Genomic DNA, 18202 nt, shown 5'->3' with positions numbered 1-18202 from the left:
TCGGGCTTCATTAATGCCCTCTTGTCTCCCCTCCCCCAGGCGAGTATAGTGTTGGAAACAAGCACCATGATCCCTTTGAAGCCCCAGAGGACAAAGATCTTCCTGTGGAGAAGTACTTTGTGGAGAGGCAGCCTGTGAGCGAGCCTCCCGCAGACCAGGTGGCCTCGGACATGCCGCACAGCCCCACCCTCCGGGTGGACAGGAAACGCAAAGTCTCAGGTGACAGCAGCCACACTGAGACCACTGCAGAGGAGGTGCCAGAGGACCCTCTGCTGAAAGCCAAACGCCGACGAGTCTCTAAAGGTGAGCCCTGTCTGCTTCGCCCGCCTGCCGGGGGGTGGGCCTTTGCATGCGGCCACAGTGGATGGACAGGAGATGTGGATGTGCGGCGCGCTGCCCCCGTAGACAGAGTCGGTGAGGGGAAGCTGTGGGGGCGCAGCAGTGGAGCGGACCTCTCCATTCCCACACTGCCTCGTGAGATTCCCACCCTGGAGCCCCCGGGGGGAGCCGCCCACACCTCCCCTCCCCCAAAGCCAGAACCCAGATGGCCAAAGACGATTAGGCCCCTTCCCAAAAGCAGAGACCAGTGACCACACCCCCCCTCCCCCACCCCATTAGTGATGCGTAAGACAGTTTGTTCCCCCCCGGGGGGCTTTTTGATTAATTTGTAGTTATTTCTCCATTAGATGACTGGCCTGAGAGGGAAATGACAAACAGTTCCTCTAACCACTTAGAAGACCCACATTATAGTGAGCTGACCAACCTGAAGGTGTGCATTGAATTAACAGGGCTCCATCCTAAAAAACAACGCCACTTGCTGCACCTTAGAGAACGGTGGGAGCAGCAGGTGTCGGCAGCAGACGGCAAACCTGGCCGGCAAAGCAGGAAGGAAGTGACCCAGGCCACTCAGCCTGAGGCCATTCCTCAGGGGATTAACATCACTGAAGAGAAACCTGGCAGGAAAAGGGCAGAGGCCAAAGGCAACAGAAGCTGGTCGGAAGAGTCTCTCAAACCCAGTGACAATGAACAAGGTATGTGGGGGCCACCCCTTGAGTGTTCACCCCACTCCTGGAGGGTGGGTCATCCACTCTCTGTAGGAAAGGGCTTTTGAGGAGATCTTAGAAGGCCATAGCAATTGACTTCAAGGAAGATGTGGCAGGCAGGGAGTTCTCTCTTGATGTCCTTGCCTGTGGTTGCACAGGAAGGAAGTCTGAGCACCTTCATTCCAGCCTCAGGCTGTCTCCAGTCTCTGGGTCCTGAGCAACCCAGACCCAGTGGGTAGGGGGCAGGAAAGCAGGAAGAGCCAGCTTCTGTCCTCTCTTCCGGGCCCTTTGAAGCAACTTGCCACTTGGCGTTTTGTGGGTTAACTTAGGTGCCGTTTGAATGTGGTATAATTAAAATATTAATGCTTTGAAAACATAATTGGTGTATCTTTAAAAACTGAAGCCGCTCCAGTGATCAGTGTTAACAATGGGCTTTTCTTCCTGCACTGGCTACAACTGTGTAACGCCCGCTTCTTCTCCCGTCTCCCACCCGCCCGCCACCCCGTCACCCCCTCCGTATTTAGGCTTGCCTGTGTTCTCCGGCTCTCCGCCCATGAAGAGTCTTTCATCCACCAGTGCAGGCGGCAAAAAGCAGGCTCAGCCAAGCTGCGCACCAGCCTCCAGGCCGCCTGCCAAACAGCAGAAAATTAAAGAAAACCAGAAGACAGATGTGCTGTGTGCAGACGAAGAAGAGGATTGCCAGGCTGCCTCCCTGCTGCAGAAATACACCGACAACAGCGAGAAGCCATCCGGGAAGAGACTGTGCAAAACCAAACACTTGATCCCTCAGGAGTCCAGGCGGGGATTGCCACTGACAGGGGAATACTACGTGGAGAATGCCGATGGCAAGGTACCTCTTGACCCCAGCTTCCCTCTGGGGCCTGTGCGAACACATCCCCGCCTGCCTGCTTCCCAGCTTGAGGGGACAAAGCTTTCCTTTTCCTGGACTCCTCCCCCACACCACACGTCACTCCCCTGTCCTAGAGGAGCATGTCTTCTGGGTGGCAGCGAAGTTTCAAACTAGTAAGAATGAAATCCCTTCCCCCAAACCCTCCTTTGACAGGCACCCCCCACCCCCAAAAAAAGATAAGGAATAAAGTGCCTCTCTCCATGCAGGTTTGTCACGTGGGGAGGAGGAGGGGAAGCAGCGGCTGTTAGAAGGACACGGGCTTAACCGTGTGCGCTGCTTGGTTTTATGATAGGTGACTGTCCGGAGATTCAGAAAGCGGCCGGAGCCCAGTTCGGACTATGATCTGTCACCAGCCAAGCAGGAGCCAAAGCCCTTCGACCGCTTGCAGCAACTGCTACCAGCCTCCCAGTCCACACAGCTGCCATGCTCAAGTTCCCCTCAGGAGACCACCCAGTCTCGCCCTATGCCGCCGGAAGCACGGAGACTTATTGTCAATAAGAACGCTGGCGAGACCCTTCTGCAGCGGGCAGCCAGGCTTGGCTATGAGGTGCGTCCCTGTGGGCGCTCCCCGGGGCTGCAGGCTGGGGGGCGGGGCCCGCGGACTGTGGTGGACGAGGGGAGGGACATGGAGAGCAGAGCTCAGCCCCCTCCACATCGGGGCTGGGCCGGTGCTCCAACAGGATGTTTGTGTTAGCCCCACTCTCACTGCTGTCTCTTTGGTGGCTTGTTCAATCGCGGTGTGGAAAGAAAGGCCTCTCTGATGTTCAGTTCGTGTTCAGGCAGGTAGGCTGCTTCGGCATCCTCCAGTCTCGCTAACTTATCTCTGATATAAAATCTGACACAACCCAGGGCTTGGCGACTGGGGGAATTTTAATGAGCCCTTTTGGATTCTGATTAGCAAGGGGGAGAGAAGTTATTAGCTCTATCTGGGGCTGCTTGTACTGTTTCGGGTGGAAGGGTGGCCATGTAGGGGGAGTAGGCAGGAAGTAGCTGTGTAGGTCACAGAGGGAGGGGGGTGGGGCAGACCTAAGGTCTCTTTCTGAGAGGGGGGGTACAGTAGCCTTAGGGCTGAGGGCTCTGGAGGGAGGGACTGAGACTTTTCCCTCAACTCACTGCTTCTCCCCAGCCCCCCTGCTCATCCTCCTCCTAGCATGGGCCATGACAATGATAGCTTACATTGACGGAGCCCCTAAGATCCAAAGTAATTCATTTCACCCTTTCATCATCTTTGTGCAGTAGTAACTAATATTATTCCCGCTTTCAGATGAGGAAACTGAGTCCCAGAGGCGTTACATGATTTGAACAGATAATAATCCAGCAGCCTGGCTCCAAAGCCCAGTCTCCCCCCATCCCCCCAAACTCGGCTCCTCTCCAGGACTGGCTCCCATTGGAATCATGCTTTTCACAGTTCAAAACCTACGTCTGCCCCTGTGCATCTCCCCACCACACACTTGTCAGTTGAGATAGTGATGTAATAGCCCACAGGGCAAAGACATTTTTTTTTTACGCTGGCATCAGCTCTCTAGGAGTCGTGGTGAAAATAAAATGCGGTTCAGCAGGCTGAGTGTGAAGTGTGGAGAAGCACCCGGGCGACAGGATCCATGCCAGCCCATGCTCAGCTGTGGGCTCCCGGAATTCAGCCAGAGCCCAGGCTCGTGCACCTTAACCATGCTGCAGTCGGCAGTCTGCTGTGCCTTGAGCCTTTCCTGATGGGGTGACCCAGCTGCCAGTCTCCCTTTGACCCAGAGCCCACCCTGGGGCATGATTGCGTGGGTGGGAACTGGGATGCTGGCTCACGCCTGTGGGATGGTCCTTTGAAGCACTAGCTAGGTATTTTTGGTTGTATGTGACTTTGTCTATTCATACCAGCTTGTTTCTTATCGATATCTCTGGATTATCTTTGAAGGAACTCTCTAGAAGGATTTGAAAATTAGCTTAGTTACTTGCAGATTAAACCCAAGTGGCAGCCAGTTGGTTTCCCATAAGCTGAGAGCAGCGGCACCTATGAGGACAGGGTAGATGCCAGGCAGGGCCACTCATTCCTACGCATGATTGGGAAAGTGGACTTGTGCTTCCAGCAAACACCAGAGGTAAGGGAGGGCTCCAGGGCAGCAAACTCGCCGGCCATAGCGGGGTAGGGCTCCTGGCCTGGTCTTTGATCCTGGCTTCATTTCTGCCAGCCTCACCTTTCTGAGCCCAGAGCTTCAAGAGACCCTTGTGGGTGCTCTAAGGAACAGTTTCCATTTTGGTGGTTTTCCTATAGCAGGCCTGGACTAAGGAACACTGATCCATGCTTTCTTAGGCTACCAGGCCTTTGGTGCAAGAAGCCTTGAGAATGTTTATGGAAGGACAACTTTTCCCCTTCAAATGTAAATGTCATTATAGAACTTTCCCAGGTCATCAGTTTTGATGCTGAATGTTTTAATTACTAGATGAAAGCTTTCAACTTTGAATCCAACTTTCTGGGATTTCTTTAGTCAGAAATTAAAATGTTAGGATGATAGTCCATTCAGATGTGGCAGTGTAAACCCTTTAAAATAAAAGAACAGTTTGCTTAACAGGATAAGGTACAGTACGAATGCACAGCTTTGGGAGGGGTTTCCCAAAACCCCTCTTTATCATTGTCTTCTGCTTAGCTAAAAAGATACCACATGCAATAAAAAGGCTGCTCAAGCTTTGTTTTCTGTTAATCTGGTTCTTGAGGTTTAGAAACACCCTCTGTCTTCAGATCTGTAATAGACCACCTGAAAGGCCAGTTACAGTTGAACCTGTCTGTTCTTAGGCTAAGATGCCAATGTGGAACCGCATGTGTGTGCATTTAGTAGTGATGGTTAAGTTTTCTATGAATCGAATAAATCATGTTTTTAAAAAAGTTAATGAGTCATTTAATTAATTAACAATGTCGGGTTTATGGCCTTTATGGTTACATTTTGCGGTTAATGGCATTCAGCTTATAGCTGCTTAACAGAGAATTGTCCAACAAAAACAGTTTGATTTTGTTTGGGAATGGGCGGGCTGCCCTTCAAACACTCCCATTTCCAGCGTGGAGAATAAACCAAGTAATGTAATGGGTAGACAGACTTGTCTGGCTTCTTCATTCTCTCTGTTGGTGACAGCGGTTGCCACCCATTTAAGATCCCATCACCCTCCCATCTAGGAGAGTGTCATTAGCCTGCTTGACCCCAACAGAAAAGGTGCAAGGGATGCTGGTCATGGCTGGATTGCAGCCCTCTAGCCAGGGCCCTTGATTGGGCCTTTGGAAACTTCCCAGCAGACCCCTTGCCAAAAGACCTGAGTTATGGGTCTGATACTTTGTGTTAATTGAATATGGGGCTTAACCTCTCTGCGCCTCAACTTCCTTGAGTGTTGAATGAGACTCATACCACTTTTCCTTCCTGAGATCTCACAGGTCACTGTGGGATATGACATACACATTTGGGAACATCAGAAGTGTTATGGTGGCCAATGGCAAAACGTCTGACCTGGTTGTTGGGTTACTGTTGCCTTGCCTGCCATCCTCCAGGATAACAGAGTTGACTTACCCTTCAGCCTTGACATCTTTCATTTCTAGGTTCCCTCAGATCAGCCCTAGTAGTGATGAAGGTTTCCAGGTGAAGGCCGTAATTGTCAGAGCAAATAAACCCTGGGTTGATAGGACACCAGGCCGGCTGCCGGGATCCGGGTAGATTGATCTGTGCACAGCAGTCGGTGGCGCTTAGAGCTGATCCCTGAGTCATGTGACAGGGCCTCTCCCTGGCTGGGTACACAGCTCATTAGCTTGCAGCCGTCCACTCGAGTCTGGCTAGTGAGGGCCTGCTAAAAGAGCAGCAGCTTCATGCGGTATCCTGGATACCAGTGCTCGGGGCAGGTGGCCTGGGAGCTCAGAGGATTGTGGGCTTTCTGTCAGGTGAGGGCCTGAAGGAAGAGACGCATCTGTGGGCATGCCTTCTCTCTTCCTCCCCTTGATTTGGAAGGGAGCTGCCGCAGTGTCCTGAAGCAACAGGGTTACCGGCCAGGGTTACCAGCGTGCAGCCTTAGGTTCACAGGGGGAGCATCTAGAACATTCTAGTTAGTGTTCAAGTGAGTGATCACCTTTGACTGATGTGTCCTAGAAAGGGCATAAAAGAATTTTCAGAACTCACCTCACGTTTATGGGTGGCTCAAATGCTGCCTATTTTAGGTTATAGATGAGTTATTTAAGAGTTGTCACAAAGGAGAGCCTGCTGTGACCCATCAAGCTCCCCCCTTGCCAAGTGGAACATGTGTTGGGCTACCCCACATGTTCTGGCTTTCCCCCCAGTCTTCAGAACCTGACAGCTCTCTGCTGGCCATGACTGCTAGGAAAACAGTGTAACCTGTTGTCTGGTGGCAGATACTGTTCCATGTGTTTGAAAACTTTCTTAATCAAGGTAATAAAACATGGACTAAATTACCGCTCTGCTTACTGGGAGCGGTTCATTTTAATGTTTTAACACGCCAAAGAAGTGAGATTAATAACAGTGATTCTCATGCAAACTGTTGATGCGGAACACGTTCTGCAAAGGGGGAAGGGAAGGATTGTCTTACTTAGTTCTTGAAATGCGCAGGTTGTGGTATGTGGTGTATTAGATTCCTGTCATTAACTTAAGTAAATATGAAAATATATTGATTCAGCCCCAAGTGGGGCGGAGAGTGAAGCAAAAAGAGGGTAGGGTTATTGGAAGCGTTGATGTCATTTGTTGATGAGTATGATACCAACAGAGGCACTGCCGCCCAGGCTCCAACTCCGGGTCTTTCCAAGGGGCGTGAGGACCAGCCTAAACTCCTGGACATCCTCCTCTCTGAAGTTGAGAAACGTTCTCCAGCTCATTTAATTGTTCATTATGCCTTGATTGGCCTTGCTTTTATCTAAACTTGTGTCGTCATCCACTACTACCTATTGGATGAATCGATTGAGTGAGGAGGATGTCCTTGTACTTATTCATGCATTGTTTGAAACATTAGCAACCAAATCCCTCTGTACTCACTGTGCCAGGCACTGAGCTAAGGGCTTGTGTGGGTCTCTAATGACAGTTTCTTAGCAGCCCCTGGTAGGCGCTGTTACTCTCCTCCAGAGGTAAGAAAGGAAGCTTTGGAGAATTAGGAGCATAACTCGCCCAGGGCCAGGCAGCTGGGCAGCAGACCCCTAAATGATGCTGTCCCTGTCATCAGGCGCTTCGCACATGTGTTTCCCCCTCACCAAGACATCCACAGCCTGCCCGAGAGGTTCTCACGTTCTCAGGCCTGAGGGTGTATGTCTTTGAAAGCTACAGAGAGGTCCACCTTACAAGGTCATTGTGCAGTGATCTGATGGCATTCCTCCCTCCCCTCCCCACAGGAAGTGGTCCTGTACTGCTTAGAGAACAAGATTTGTGATGTAAATCATCGGGACAACGCAGGTTACTGCGCCCTGCATGAAGCTTGTGCTAGGGGCTGGCTCAACATTGTGCGACACCTCCTTGAATATGGCGCTGATGTCAACTGTAGTGCCCAGGATGGAACCAGGTCAGTGATGTGTCTTGTTCTCAGCCTGGCTCTGCTGAGACCAAGCTTCCCTATCTGTGTGGTGGCGGTTCTCAGCGTATATGGGAAATTCCAGGAGGAAAGACAGAGGGTGACTGTAAGCACACTGACCACTGGGTTCTCTGGAATTGAATCCAGCAGACCTTTCTGGCAAATGTAGATGTAAAGCTCCCAATTTTGGTCAGTCCTATAATGTTCCTGTGAACCAAAGCTTCTGAAAATGTTGAGGCCTGCATGAATAATTGGGGGTGTTGCCTTTTAAGACCCTGGACTCTTCATCACCATCCATGAAGTCACTGTATTTAAAATATATTTGAGCTGAAAGTCCCAGGAGTACACACAGAGTGCCAGCTGCCCCTCCGCTGGTTCAGCAGGACCTGCCATTGCCACCCACATCCCCAGCCGTGGCCCTCACCCTATCCTTGACCCTGGATTATTGGTCAGAGACCCAGGTCTGAGTCAGCCTGAACATCTTCCTGGTTGTGTGAGTGGGATGCTGCCATGAGGCTGGGCACTGGGGGTTTCCTGACAGTGACAGAAATAGCCAAACGGAAATGTATTTGGTCTTTCACACTTTACAAATAGCATTCCCTCAGATTGGGCAGAGACCCATCTTCTCCCCTCCAACCCCAACCCCCAGCTCCATGGACACAGGTAGGAGGCCTCTGTACCCTGCTGAGAACACACCCCACCAGGCCTGTTTCTTCTCCCCACCATTCCCTTGGCTTCTGGGCCAGAGGTTAATCACTGATCTGTGTGAGGTCCTGGGATCAGGCTTTCAGGAGAGTCTCTGCTAATCTCTTTGCATCTAGTTTCTTCTAAAAACAGAGGTGGCTTTTTTTTTTTTTTTTTTTAATGTGTGACAGTTGCTTGTTGTATTGGCTTCCATGATGATGGGACCTCTTTTATCCCCTGTAAGTTACCTTCATATGGTCCATGACTACTTAAATTTGTTGAAAATGTTTTCATTTTGGGCTTGACTTCCTTCTTAGGCCTTGGATTAAGATAGGGTTTGCAGCTGGGCAGTGGCTCTCTTGCCTGTAATCCCAGCACTTTCGGAGGCCGAGGCAGGAGGATCACTTGAGCCTAGGAGTCCAAGATCAGCCTGGAAAACATAGTAAGACCCCGTCCCTACAAGAAGAAAAAATTAGCCAGGTGTGGTGGCATGCGCCTATAGTCCCAGCTATGAGGAGGCTGAGGCAGAAGGATCACTTTAGCCCAGGAGATCGAGGCTGCAGTGAGCCATGATCCGCCCCACTGCACTCCAGCCTGGACAGTGGAGTGAGACCCTGTCCACCCCCACCCCCACCCCCGCAAAAAAAGGATAGATTTGGGTTTGAGATTTAGGCCTGAAATAGTCTCTTCATCTGCCCTGTAAAGGGTTAGTCATCAAAATAACAGTGATTCATTGCTTGACGTTGAGCCACTCACTGTAGCTCAGTTTCCCTATCTGTGCAGTGGCGGTGACTGTGCACACCTCCTGGATGAAATACTGTGCTTAGGAGGCTCAGTACACAAGGTGCACATGTGCCCAGCTTTGCCTGTTGCTTTTAAAGGAGACTTGCATGAGCATAATTCTATTGCGCCTCTCTTCCTAGGCCTCTGCACGATGCTGTTGAGAACGATCACTTGGAAATTGTCCGACTACTTCTCTCTTATGGTGCTGACCCCACCTTGGCTACGTACTCAGGTAGAACCATCATGAAAATGACCCACAGTGAACTTATGGAAAAGTTCTTAACAGGTATGACAAAGTTCAAGAAATGGTCTTATTCAAAAATTAGATGGTAACTCGATACAACAGATGATTGGAATTTGACTAGGCAGAGATCACAAAGGCTGAAACTGTAAAGCTTTTAGGAGAGCAGCCGAGTGTTTGAACTTTTGTGTGGTTTGACTTTATTCTAGTGAAGCTAAGTCATCTATTCACCCTAATGTTTTAAAAGATTTCCTAAAGTTATTCTCATTTTCCACACATGCATTCTTAACTTAGGTATGGCTCATAGGTTTACATCTTGAGTCTGGGAAAAATGACTCAAACCTTCCATACATGAAATTATTTGGACAGGTTTATGGTGTTAGGTCATCAGATAACCCATTACTTAAGCCCTGGGCATTACAAAGTGCCTAAAGCAGAAGCACAAGGTTTTCATGAGTGTCAGGCACCTGCAGTTAAATTCCTTATCAGGCACTTCCTGCCAAAGAATGCCACTAACTCACTGGTGACCCGCCCTTGTTTACCTTAAATTACACTCACTTGTTGGAAGAAGCAGCTTAGTTAGGCTATCAAAGAAGAGATACATAAGTAGGCCGGACACGGTTGGCTCACGCCTGTAATCCCAGCACTTTGGGAGGCCAAGGCAGGTGGATCACCCGAGGTCAGGAGTTCAAGACCAACCTGGCCAACATGGTAGAACCCTGTCTCTACTAAAAATACAAAAATTAGCTGGGCATGGTGGTGGGCGCCTCTAGTCCCAGCTTGGGAGGCTGAGGCAGGAGAATCCCTTGAACCCAGGAGGTGGAGGGGTGGAGGCTGCAGTGAGCCGAGATTGTGCCACTGCACTCCAGCCTGGGCAACAGAGCAAGACTCTGTCAAAAAAAAAAAAAAAGAGAGATACATAAGTGTAATGCTACTTTATTTTGCTGAGAAAGAGGAAGACAGGAAATGAGCTTCCAGCCTGTCATGAATGTATAGGAAAAAATGCCACGTGGCTCTGCCATCATTTTGTTCTCAGCAGTAGATTTTATCTTGTTTTTTTATTTTTCTCTCCCTCCAGATTATTTAAATGACCTACAGGGTCGCAATGATGATGACGCCAGTGGCACTTGGGACTTCTATGGCAGCTCTGTTTGTGGTAAGCTGCATTGTTTGCTCTAGTTCCGTAGGAGGTGAACAAGTTCAAGTCCATTTCTGTCTGGTATGGGTGAGGGAAAGCGGATGGTGGGCACTGGAAGCAGGACTCACTTGGGAAAGAATCTTGTTATTTAAACTCCTTGTTGCTGTTGACAACTGTGGACATCTTGCTGTAGTTTACTGATTCCTTCCTCTCTTATTTGCCCTCCATTAGAACCAGATGATGAAAGTGGCTATGATGTTTTAGCCAACCCCCCAGGACCAGAAGACCAGGATGATGATGACGATGCCTATAGCGATGTGTTTGAATTTGAATTTTCAGAGACCCCCCTCTTACCGTGTTATAACATCCAAGTATCTGTGGCTCAGGGGTGAGCATGGCTGTCATGTGATTGAAAACTAGCTGAGCTGCTCTTGAGGTGACAGGAGTTAGAAATGCGCTTTGAGCAGATGAGGGTGGGTGGGTGAGTGACCTCCATAACTGTCCATGAACCTCACACAATGCAGTAGATATTTTCCAGAAAGGGTACACATCAGCTTCCTTATACCCAGTGTGGTGGGGGGTGGGGCACAGCATGGTATAAACCTGCCCTCATCACTAACACCAAGGCTTAAGTCACTCCCCAGAGAAGTGGGTGACTGGAACTTTATGGAAGGGTCAGCACCTTGGATACTTAAATCCTTAAACACTCTGAGAAGGTGTCCTCCCTAGGACTGCCTGCAACAGACCACTGTAGGATGTTTTGAGATGTACGGACTACACTGATAAACCACCTTGTGTAAGGTTAGGACAATCATTGTACATGACACTTAGGATATTGGTGTGTCATCAGATTTAGTTAATCCCCTCTGCCCCCTATGGTTGAGCCCCTATTCGCCAGTGACCAATCATCTTGGGTGTACTTGTCAAGAGACTGCTCTGCTGTGTGTTGACAGAGCTGCTTGATGAGTAACATCCTCCTCAGCCCTGAAGCTATAAACATATATGCCATTACAAACAGTGATGGAAATCATAAAGTATGGTAGGTTGTATGCAAGGAATGTAACACCTTCCTTCTCAAAAGTGTCACTCCCAAAAGAATGGAAGGATGGGGGTGGACATGCCTGAATGGAGAGACAGCCTTGTGTGTTTATAATGCTGTTAGTGAGGGTCTGAGGAGAGAAGAGATCAAAGAAATGGGGATACAGACTTACTCTCCCAGTGACTGTTGATAGCAGGGCACTTGGATAGGCTTGACCCTAGTTGTGGTCACAGCTGAATGAGCAGGACTTTACCACCAGAAAGGGGAGAAATGGGGCTTATTCAGATGGTCCTCCCTAGATGGACAGATGAGTCCAGAGTTCCTACTGCTAGAAGTAGTTACTCTGCCTCACCTTAGAAAGGAATGGCGATGGCCGGGCACAGTGGCTCACGTCCGTAATCCCAGCACTTTGGGAGGCCAAGGCGGGCGGATCACAAGGTCAGGAGATCGAGACCATCCTGGTTAACATGATGAAACCCCGTCTCTACTAAAAATACTAAAAAGTAGCCGGGCATGGTGGCGGGCCCCTGTAGTCCCAGCTACTCGGGAGGCTGAGGCGGGAGAATGGCGTGAACCTGGGAGGTGGAGCTTGCAGTGAGCTGAGATCGCGCCACTGCACTCCAGCCTGGGCGACAGAGCGAGATTTCTGTCTCAAAAAAAAAAAAAAAAAAAAAAAAAAAGAATGGTGATCAGAGAGTAGGTATGGTGAGAAATGAGGGGTGGGAGCAGAATGAAAGGACATAGAGGCTGGTCCACTTGGGTTGGTAGTTAATATTAATAGTTGGGAGCACTTTTCATTTTACTGGAAACTCAAAGCATTTTCCTTTCTGTTTTGTAGGCCACGAAACTGGCTACTGCTTTCGGATGTCCTTAAGAAATTGAAAATGTCCTCCCGCATATTTCGCTGCAATTTTCCAAACGTGGAAATTGTCACCATTGCAGAGGCAGAATTTTATCGGCAGGTTTCTGCAAGTCTCTTGTTCTCTTGCTCCAAAGACCTGGAAGCCTTCAACCCTGAAAGTAAGGAGCTGTTAGATCTGGTGGAATTCACGAACGAAATTCAGACTCTGCTGGGCTCCTCTGTAGAGTGGCTCCACCCCAGTGATCTGGCCTCAGACAACTACTGGTGAGCAAGCTGGACCCACCATGTACAGTGTGTTATAGTGTTAATCCTTGTGCATATGTGTCATAATACAACTATTTCTGTAAAGAAAGGACACTATTACATATGAAAATATCTCTTCTTTATATAAGAGAAATTACTCCAGTCAGAAGGACTTACAAACATGTTTTTTTCCTTTTAAACTTTTAAGTCAGTTTTTATGAAGTTGTTATAATGTTTCTTTACTTTTCAGTGCACACATGCTTTGGGATACGTTTGTTTTTACTTGGAACATTTGTTTCTTTTCTTTTTTAAGGAGAAAAAAAAAATGAGTAAAAGGAGCTCCACCCTTTGACTTAATTTCATACAAAGCTCTGATGACAGGCCATGACTGTAGAGTGGTCAGAACTGTGTGGTTGGTTTGAGGGAGCGAATTCGGGGAAGGCACTTGGTGATATAACTTTGTTTTGTTTACAGAGTACCTGCTCGGGCCAGGTAAATGCTATTGGATGTAATCCAGTAGTGTGTAATATAAATTCAAACCATATCCACACACAACAACTAATTGTATGAAACTTTTATATCCTAATTTAAAAGCTGTGAAATTAGTTTTCACGCATCAAACCGGATTGTTTATATGTTTAAACATTTTATGCTCTTATTTAAAGAAGACTTTGAGCTATTTTTTTCTGTACCCTGTAAAATATTGAAAACTAACATAATATGTTGAGGTTGCTTGGAAATGTACATAAAACTAAAATTTTCTGAATCGTGTGTTTATGTTTGAAATCTGTGTTTTAACTTTGTAAGTAAATTCTCTGCCTTTGTATTTATATTTTACAAAAATTTTCTTAAAAGGCAATAAAACTGTTGAGGAAAGGAGAAAATTGAAGTACCTTGTGTCCCATGTATTCCTAAAGCATTATTGTTGTCCCTGATTCTTCTTAAATGGTGCTGGTGATGTATTCCCTATAGATAACTTTAGAGCAATTTATAGTCTCTAGAAACCAAAGCAGACTGGAGGATTTTGGAGGAGTTATACTCAGAATATAATTTGGAGTCCTATTCTGAAAGCCCAATTCTTGGACATATTTCCTGTCTCTTAGAACCTTCTCTTTCCTGTCTCCTTTGATGCTTATGGAGGCTTTTGCATTGCCTTTGGCCTTGACCTATTTCAGTCCCACGTCATGGCCAACTCTCTAGGAGTGTTTTTTCTGAAGCTAGGCATTTGTTATGTCACTTCTGCAGCCCTTCTGTTGCATGGCCTGAGAGTCAAGGCCTGTAGAGCCAGCCTTTCCTCTGTTCTTGACTTTTCCCAGCAGTATCTGCACTGGGCACTATCAGTTGGCCCTTGATTTCCATCTCACTTGCTTTTGTGCCTGTCCTTCACTATAGAGGCTAGAAAGCTGAAAACTACTTGACTCCCTTGCAGCTAGCTTTCTGAGTGCATATTCTGTTTGGAGGGCAGCATGAGGTAGGGGCACCTTCCTACTATAGTGGCTGCAGATAGGACAATTTGAAGAGAATGCCAGCCAGTTGGAATGACTGACCAGCATTCCAGTGTCTGGTTTTCAGCTTGGTGGGTGATGAGATACAGTAGTGGTTGTGGCAGTGGCAGCTTTCTAATTCTTGGATGACAGCCTCAGCAGATTGTTCGTGAACCCTGTGGATCCAGAGTTGTCCCTGACTCCTGTTCCCCCAGCCCTTCCAAAGACCTTATTCATCTGGGTCCTTGTGTCAAATCCATTTGTGCACCGAATGCCCTCAGTGCTTTCTGATCCTGCATGGAACACTAGGACTGTGAAAGCAGAGGAAAGAGGCTGTGGGGACACTGTATTTGTCAGGCCAGCAAACACTGTGGAAGAAAAAAAAAGGAAAAGTGAGGCATTGTTGGGAATGAAGAAATTCCATGTGAGGAATGCAAGAGCCCTTTTTGGGGGAAGGTTGGCTACGAATGAAGTTTGGAGTGCATCTTGAAGACAAAAGGCAGCCTACCATCTTATTTACTAATTTTTCTGATAATAGAAAATGTATACCTTATTTAAAAAACCCAATCATGTCAGAAATAGACACGTTTCCTATTATCCCCTCTCCTCCCCCACCCATGTTAACCACTATTAACAGTTTACTTAGTTTTTGTTTTACAGGAAGTCCCCTCAAAAAGCTAGGGGGAGTGTTGAAGTGAAAAAAACAGACGACAAGACCAGTAAAACAGACCTGTAGAAATGATTGAAGCAGAAGAGGACTGGTGAAGCTGAACTACCATCAAAGCTACGAGAGATCCTACACACCCAGATTTAAAAAATAATAAAAACTTAAGGGCATCCGGCTCTTTGTATTGGGGTTGGAGGCAAAGGGAGAGCCCAAGGCCAACTGAGATTTTTATCTTGGATGAAGGTCATTCTGTTAATTAAGCTAGGAAAACAGGTGAGAGCCACAAGGTTAGGGTGTGCAGAAGAAGCAGCTTGGTGCAGGAGACATTGAAGGCTGTGGTTCATGCAGTTGGAGGAGCTAGTAGTCAGAACAGTTAGTGCAAGAACTGTCAGGGTGGTTGGAAACATGGACGCAGAACTGACTGGGGGTATAGATGAGATCCCCATGGCTGAGAAAGGTTTGGATGTAGAGCAATGCCCCACCCCTGCTCAGGAACTCCCCATGGGTAATAGAGCTCACCGTGAACATAGAGCGGGCCACAGGTATGGACCAGATCACACTCCACGGGGAGAGGGACGCATCACCAGAAGGTAGGGGAGCTTATTGTGTGTTGAGAGGAACTCAGTATGGGTGTTCAAGTGCTCACCACAGGTTTGGAGCAATCATGATCTAAGATCAGCTCGGGCGTTGAAGAGCTCTCCACAGGCAAAGATGTTAACACAGGTGTAAGTGAGATCCCACTGCAGGTAGAGTGCCCATTCCAGTAGAACTCCTCCTGGGGGGAAGGGAGCTCACTGTGGGTGTAGAAGACACCACAGGCATAGATGAGATCGTATTGGCCGTATAGAAACACCATGGGTTTAGAAGAGCTCACCAGAGGTACAGAGCAGACCTTTATAGGCCCTCATTTGGGTGTCCAGGAACCCACCAGCAACATAGAAGAGTTTCCATGAAGGTCAACATGAGTGCAGTGGAGCTCACCACGGGTAGACAGCAGAAGTGGTTCATTCCAATTCTGAAGGTGTCCCTTAGGATCAGGACATGCTTTCCTTTGCCCTGTCCTCCCTCTTCCTGGCTAGAATGTGGCTGCTCTAGCTATAGCTGTCACAACCACCTTGGACCATGAAGTATCGAAGTCGAGCACTGCTGGACAAGTTTGAAGGAGCATGGGTCTTTGAGAATCTCCTGGAACCAAGCCACCATACCAGCCCTACCCTACCTGCCATTTACGTTAATTGATGTAATAGCAAAACACCCAAATCTCCATCAGTTGGGCACTGGTCGAGTTAACAATGGTACACCCACACAGTGGAATACTATGCAACTGTAAAAAGAATTGAGGAATAGTTCCCTAACTTGCTTTAGAGTGGTCTTCCAATTATTATTATTTTATTTTATTATTTATTATTATTATTTTTTGAGACAGTCTTGCTCTGTCGCCCAGACTTGGAGTGCAGTGGTACAACCTCTGCTCACTGCAACCTCTGCCTCCCGGGTTCAAGCAATTCTCCTGCCTCAGCCTCCCAAGTAGCTGGAATTATAGGCGCCCGCCACCATGCCCAGCTAATTTTTATGTTTTTAGTAGAGACAGGGTTTCACCATGTTGGCCAGGCTAGTCTTGAACTCCTGGTCTCAGGTGATCCACCCAGCCTCAGCCTCCCAAAGTGCCAGGATTACAGGCGTGAGCTACCATGCCTGGCCTATTTATTTTTTTGAGACAGGGTCTCGTCTCGCTCTTGCCCAAGCTGGAGTGCAGTGGTACAATCATGGCTCACCACCGCCTCAACTCCCCAGGCTCAAGCAATCCTCCTGCCTCACCCTCCTGAATAGCTGGGACTACAGACAAGCACCACCATTCTGGGGTAATTATTTTGTTTTTTGGAGAGATGGGAGACTTGCTGTGTTGGCCAGGCTGTTCTCCTGAGCTGAAGCGATCCACCCACGTTGGCCTCCCAAAGTGCTGGATTACAGGCATGAGCCACCACACCTAGCCAATTGACTGATTATTAATCATTAACTGAAAAACAAGGTGAAGGAAGGTGCACAGTTTGACTTAAAGTATATATGCATATCTTCTTTGTTTAAAAAATGAAATAATAAAGGCTTTAAAAAATAGCTTTGGGAAAAGAAAAGAACAGGCATGAGGGAAACAAATGGAAGTTCTACTTGAGTACTCTCAGAGTATAGATTTGACTTTGGAATTGACATAATTATAAACCAAATGTAATGCCTAGAAATCAAAAAGCAAAATGCAATTAATAAACCTATATATCTAGTTGGTACCACACAGAAAAACTGTTTTCAAGTGACTTTAAAACAGAATACAGGCCGGGCGCGGTGGCTCATGCCTGTAATCCCAGCACTTTAGGAGGCTGAGGTGGGCAGATCACCTGAGGTCAGGAGTTCGAGACCAGCCTGACCAACATGGAGAAACCCCGTCTCTACTAAAAATACAAAATTAGCCAGGCGTGGTGGCACATGCCTGTAATCCCAGCTACTAGGGAGGCTGAGGCAGGAGAATCACTTGAACCTGGGAGGCGGAGGTTGCAGTGAGCTGAGATCACGCCATTGCACTACAGCCTGAGCAACGAGTGAAACTCCATCTCAAAAAAAAAAAAAAAACAAAAAGCAACAAAACAACAACAGAATACATTGTTTCATCTCTTGTGGATTTACCCTAAGGACAGAAAACTGAAAACTTTTTTTTTTTTTTGAGATGGAGTCTCGCTTTGTCTCCCAGGCTGGAGTGCAACAGCACAATCTCGGCTCACTGCAACCTCCGCCTCTCAGGTTCAAGTGATTCTCCTGCCTCCTGAGTAGCTGGGATTACAGGTGCGTGCCACCATGCCTGGCTAATTTTTGTATTTTTAGTAGAGATGGGGTTTCACCATGTTGGTCAGACTGGTCTTGAACTCCTGACCTCAGGCGATCCACCCACCCTGGCCTCCCAAAGTGCTGGGATTACAGGAGTGAGCCACCGCACCTGGCCTGAAAACATTTTTATAGTTGTTTTCAGTAATCTTATCTTTGGTAGTGTCAGTATTGTTATTCTGAGTCTGTCCTGTTTGTGTCGTGAGATAAAACAAAAGGAAATGTTAGTATTGAGAACTGGGACTTCAACATGAGAGAAAGGAGATGAAAATATAGAATTGGCAAGGTTAGATAAATTATCCAGCCCTGAACATGAATTGTAAGTATCACTATGAACTCATGATGTATTAATATTTTATCTTAGGAAAGTTTGTTTCCTAGCTCTGTCCTCTCAAAAAGCCTGGAAACAATGACTGATAGAAATGAGCACCATAGCTCCCAGCCTGTGGTTTCTAAATACCTTTCCTCATTAAAAACAACTGAGCTTTATTTGAGAAATGGTTGATTCCAGTTTGGGGCAGGGAAGAATTGGAAGGGAGTATAGATATATACAAGAAGCCAGTGGGGTTGTGTCAAAAAAATTAAGTCTTCCAAAATGCTGGGATTATAGGCCAAGAGCCACAGTGCCCGGCCAAAAGTAAGTTTTATAACATATGTTGTTTAACTCCGTATATCCAAAGTATTACCATTTTGACATGCAATCAA

The 18202-nt window shown here is 47.5% G+C and overlaps 1 protein-coding gene across 15 annotated transcripts in view; it reads left to right on the top strand.

Annotated features, from left to right (window-relative positions):
- The window catches only part of BCOR (BCL6 corepressor), a 125543-nt gene extending 112184 nt beyond the window's left edge, over positions 1-13359 (top strand). For 7 of the 15 annotated variants that reach the window (XM_004064010.5, XM_004064012.5, XM_063703125.1 and 4 more), the window contains 9 exons: positions 40-303; positions 789-1031; positions 1568-1893; positions 2246-2500; positions 7310-7476; positions 9093-9238; positions 10272-10349; positions 10563-10719; positions 12209-13359. In XM_004064010.5, the coding sequence (XP_004064058.1) occupies positions 40-303; positions 789-1031; positions 1568-1893; positions 2246-2500; positions 7310-7476; positions 9093-9238; positions 10272-10349; positions 10563-10719; positions 12209-12500 (1928 nt within the window). In that variant the 3' untranslated portion in view covers positions 12501-13359. Of the gene's footprint in view, positions 1-39; positions 304-686; positions 1032-1567; positions 1894-2245; positions 2501-7309; positions 7477-9092; positions 9239-10271; positions 10350-10562; positions 10768-12208 lie in introns of all 15 variants that reach the window. The other 8 variants (XM_004064011.5, XM_055376418.1, XM_055376415.2 and 5 more) reach the window with 2 other exon arrangements.
- Positions 13360-18202: the final 4843 nt, after the last annotated feature.

The sequence above is a fragment of the Gorilla gorilla genome, chromosome X (assembly GCF_029281585.2).
Source record: "Gorilla gorilla gorilla isolate KB3781 chromosome X, NHGRI_mGorGor1-v2.1_pri, whole genome shotgun sequence".
Lineage (NCBI taxonomy): Eukaryota > Metazoa > Chordata > Mammalia > Primates > Hominidae > Gorilla > Gorilla gorilla.
Note: the sequence above shows the minus strand (reverse complement) of the source record. Positions and strands in the feature narration are given on the sequence as shown.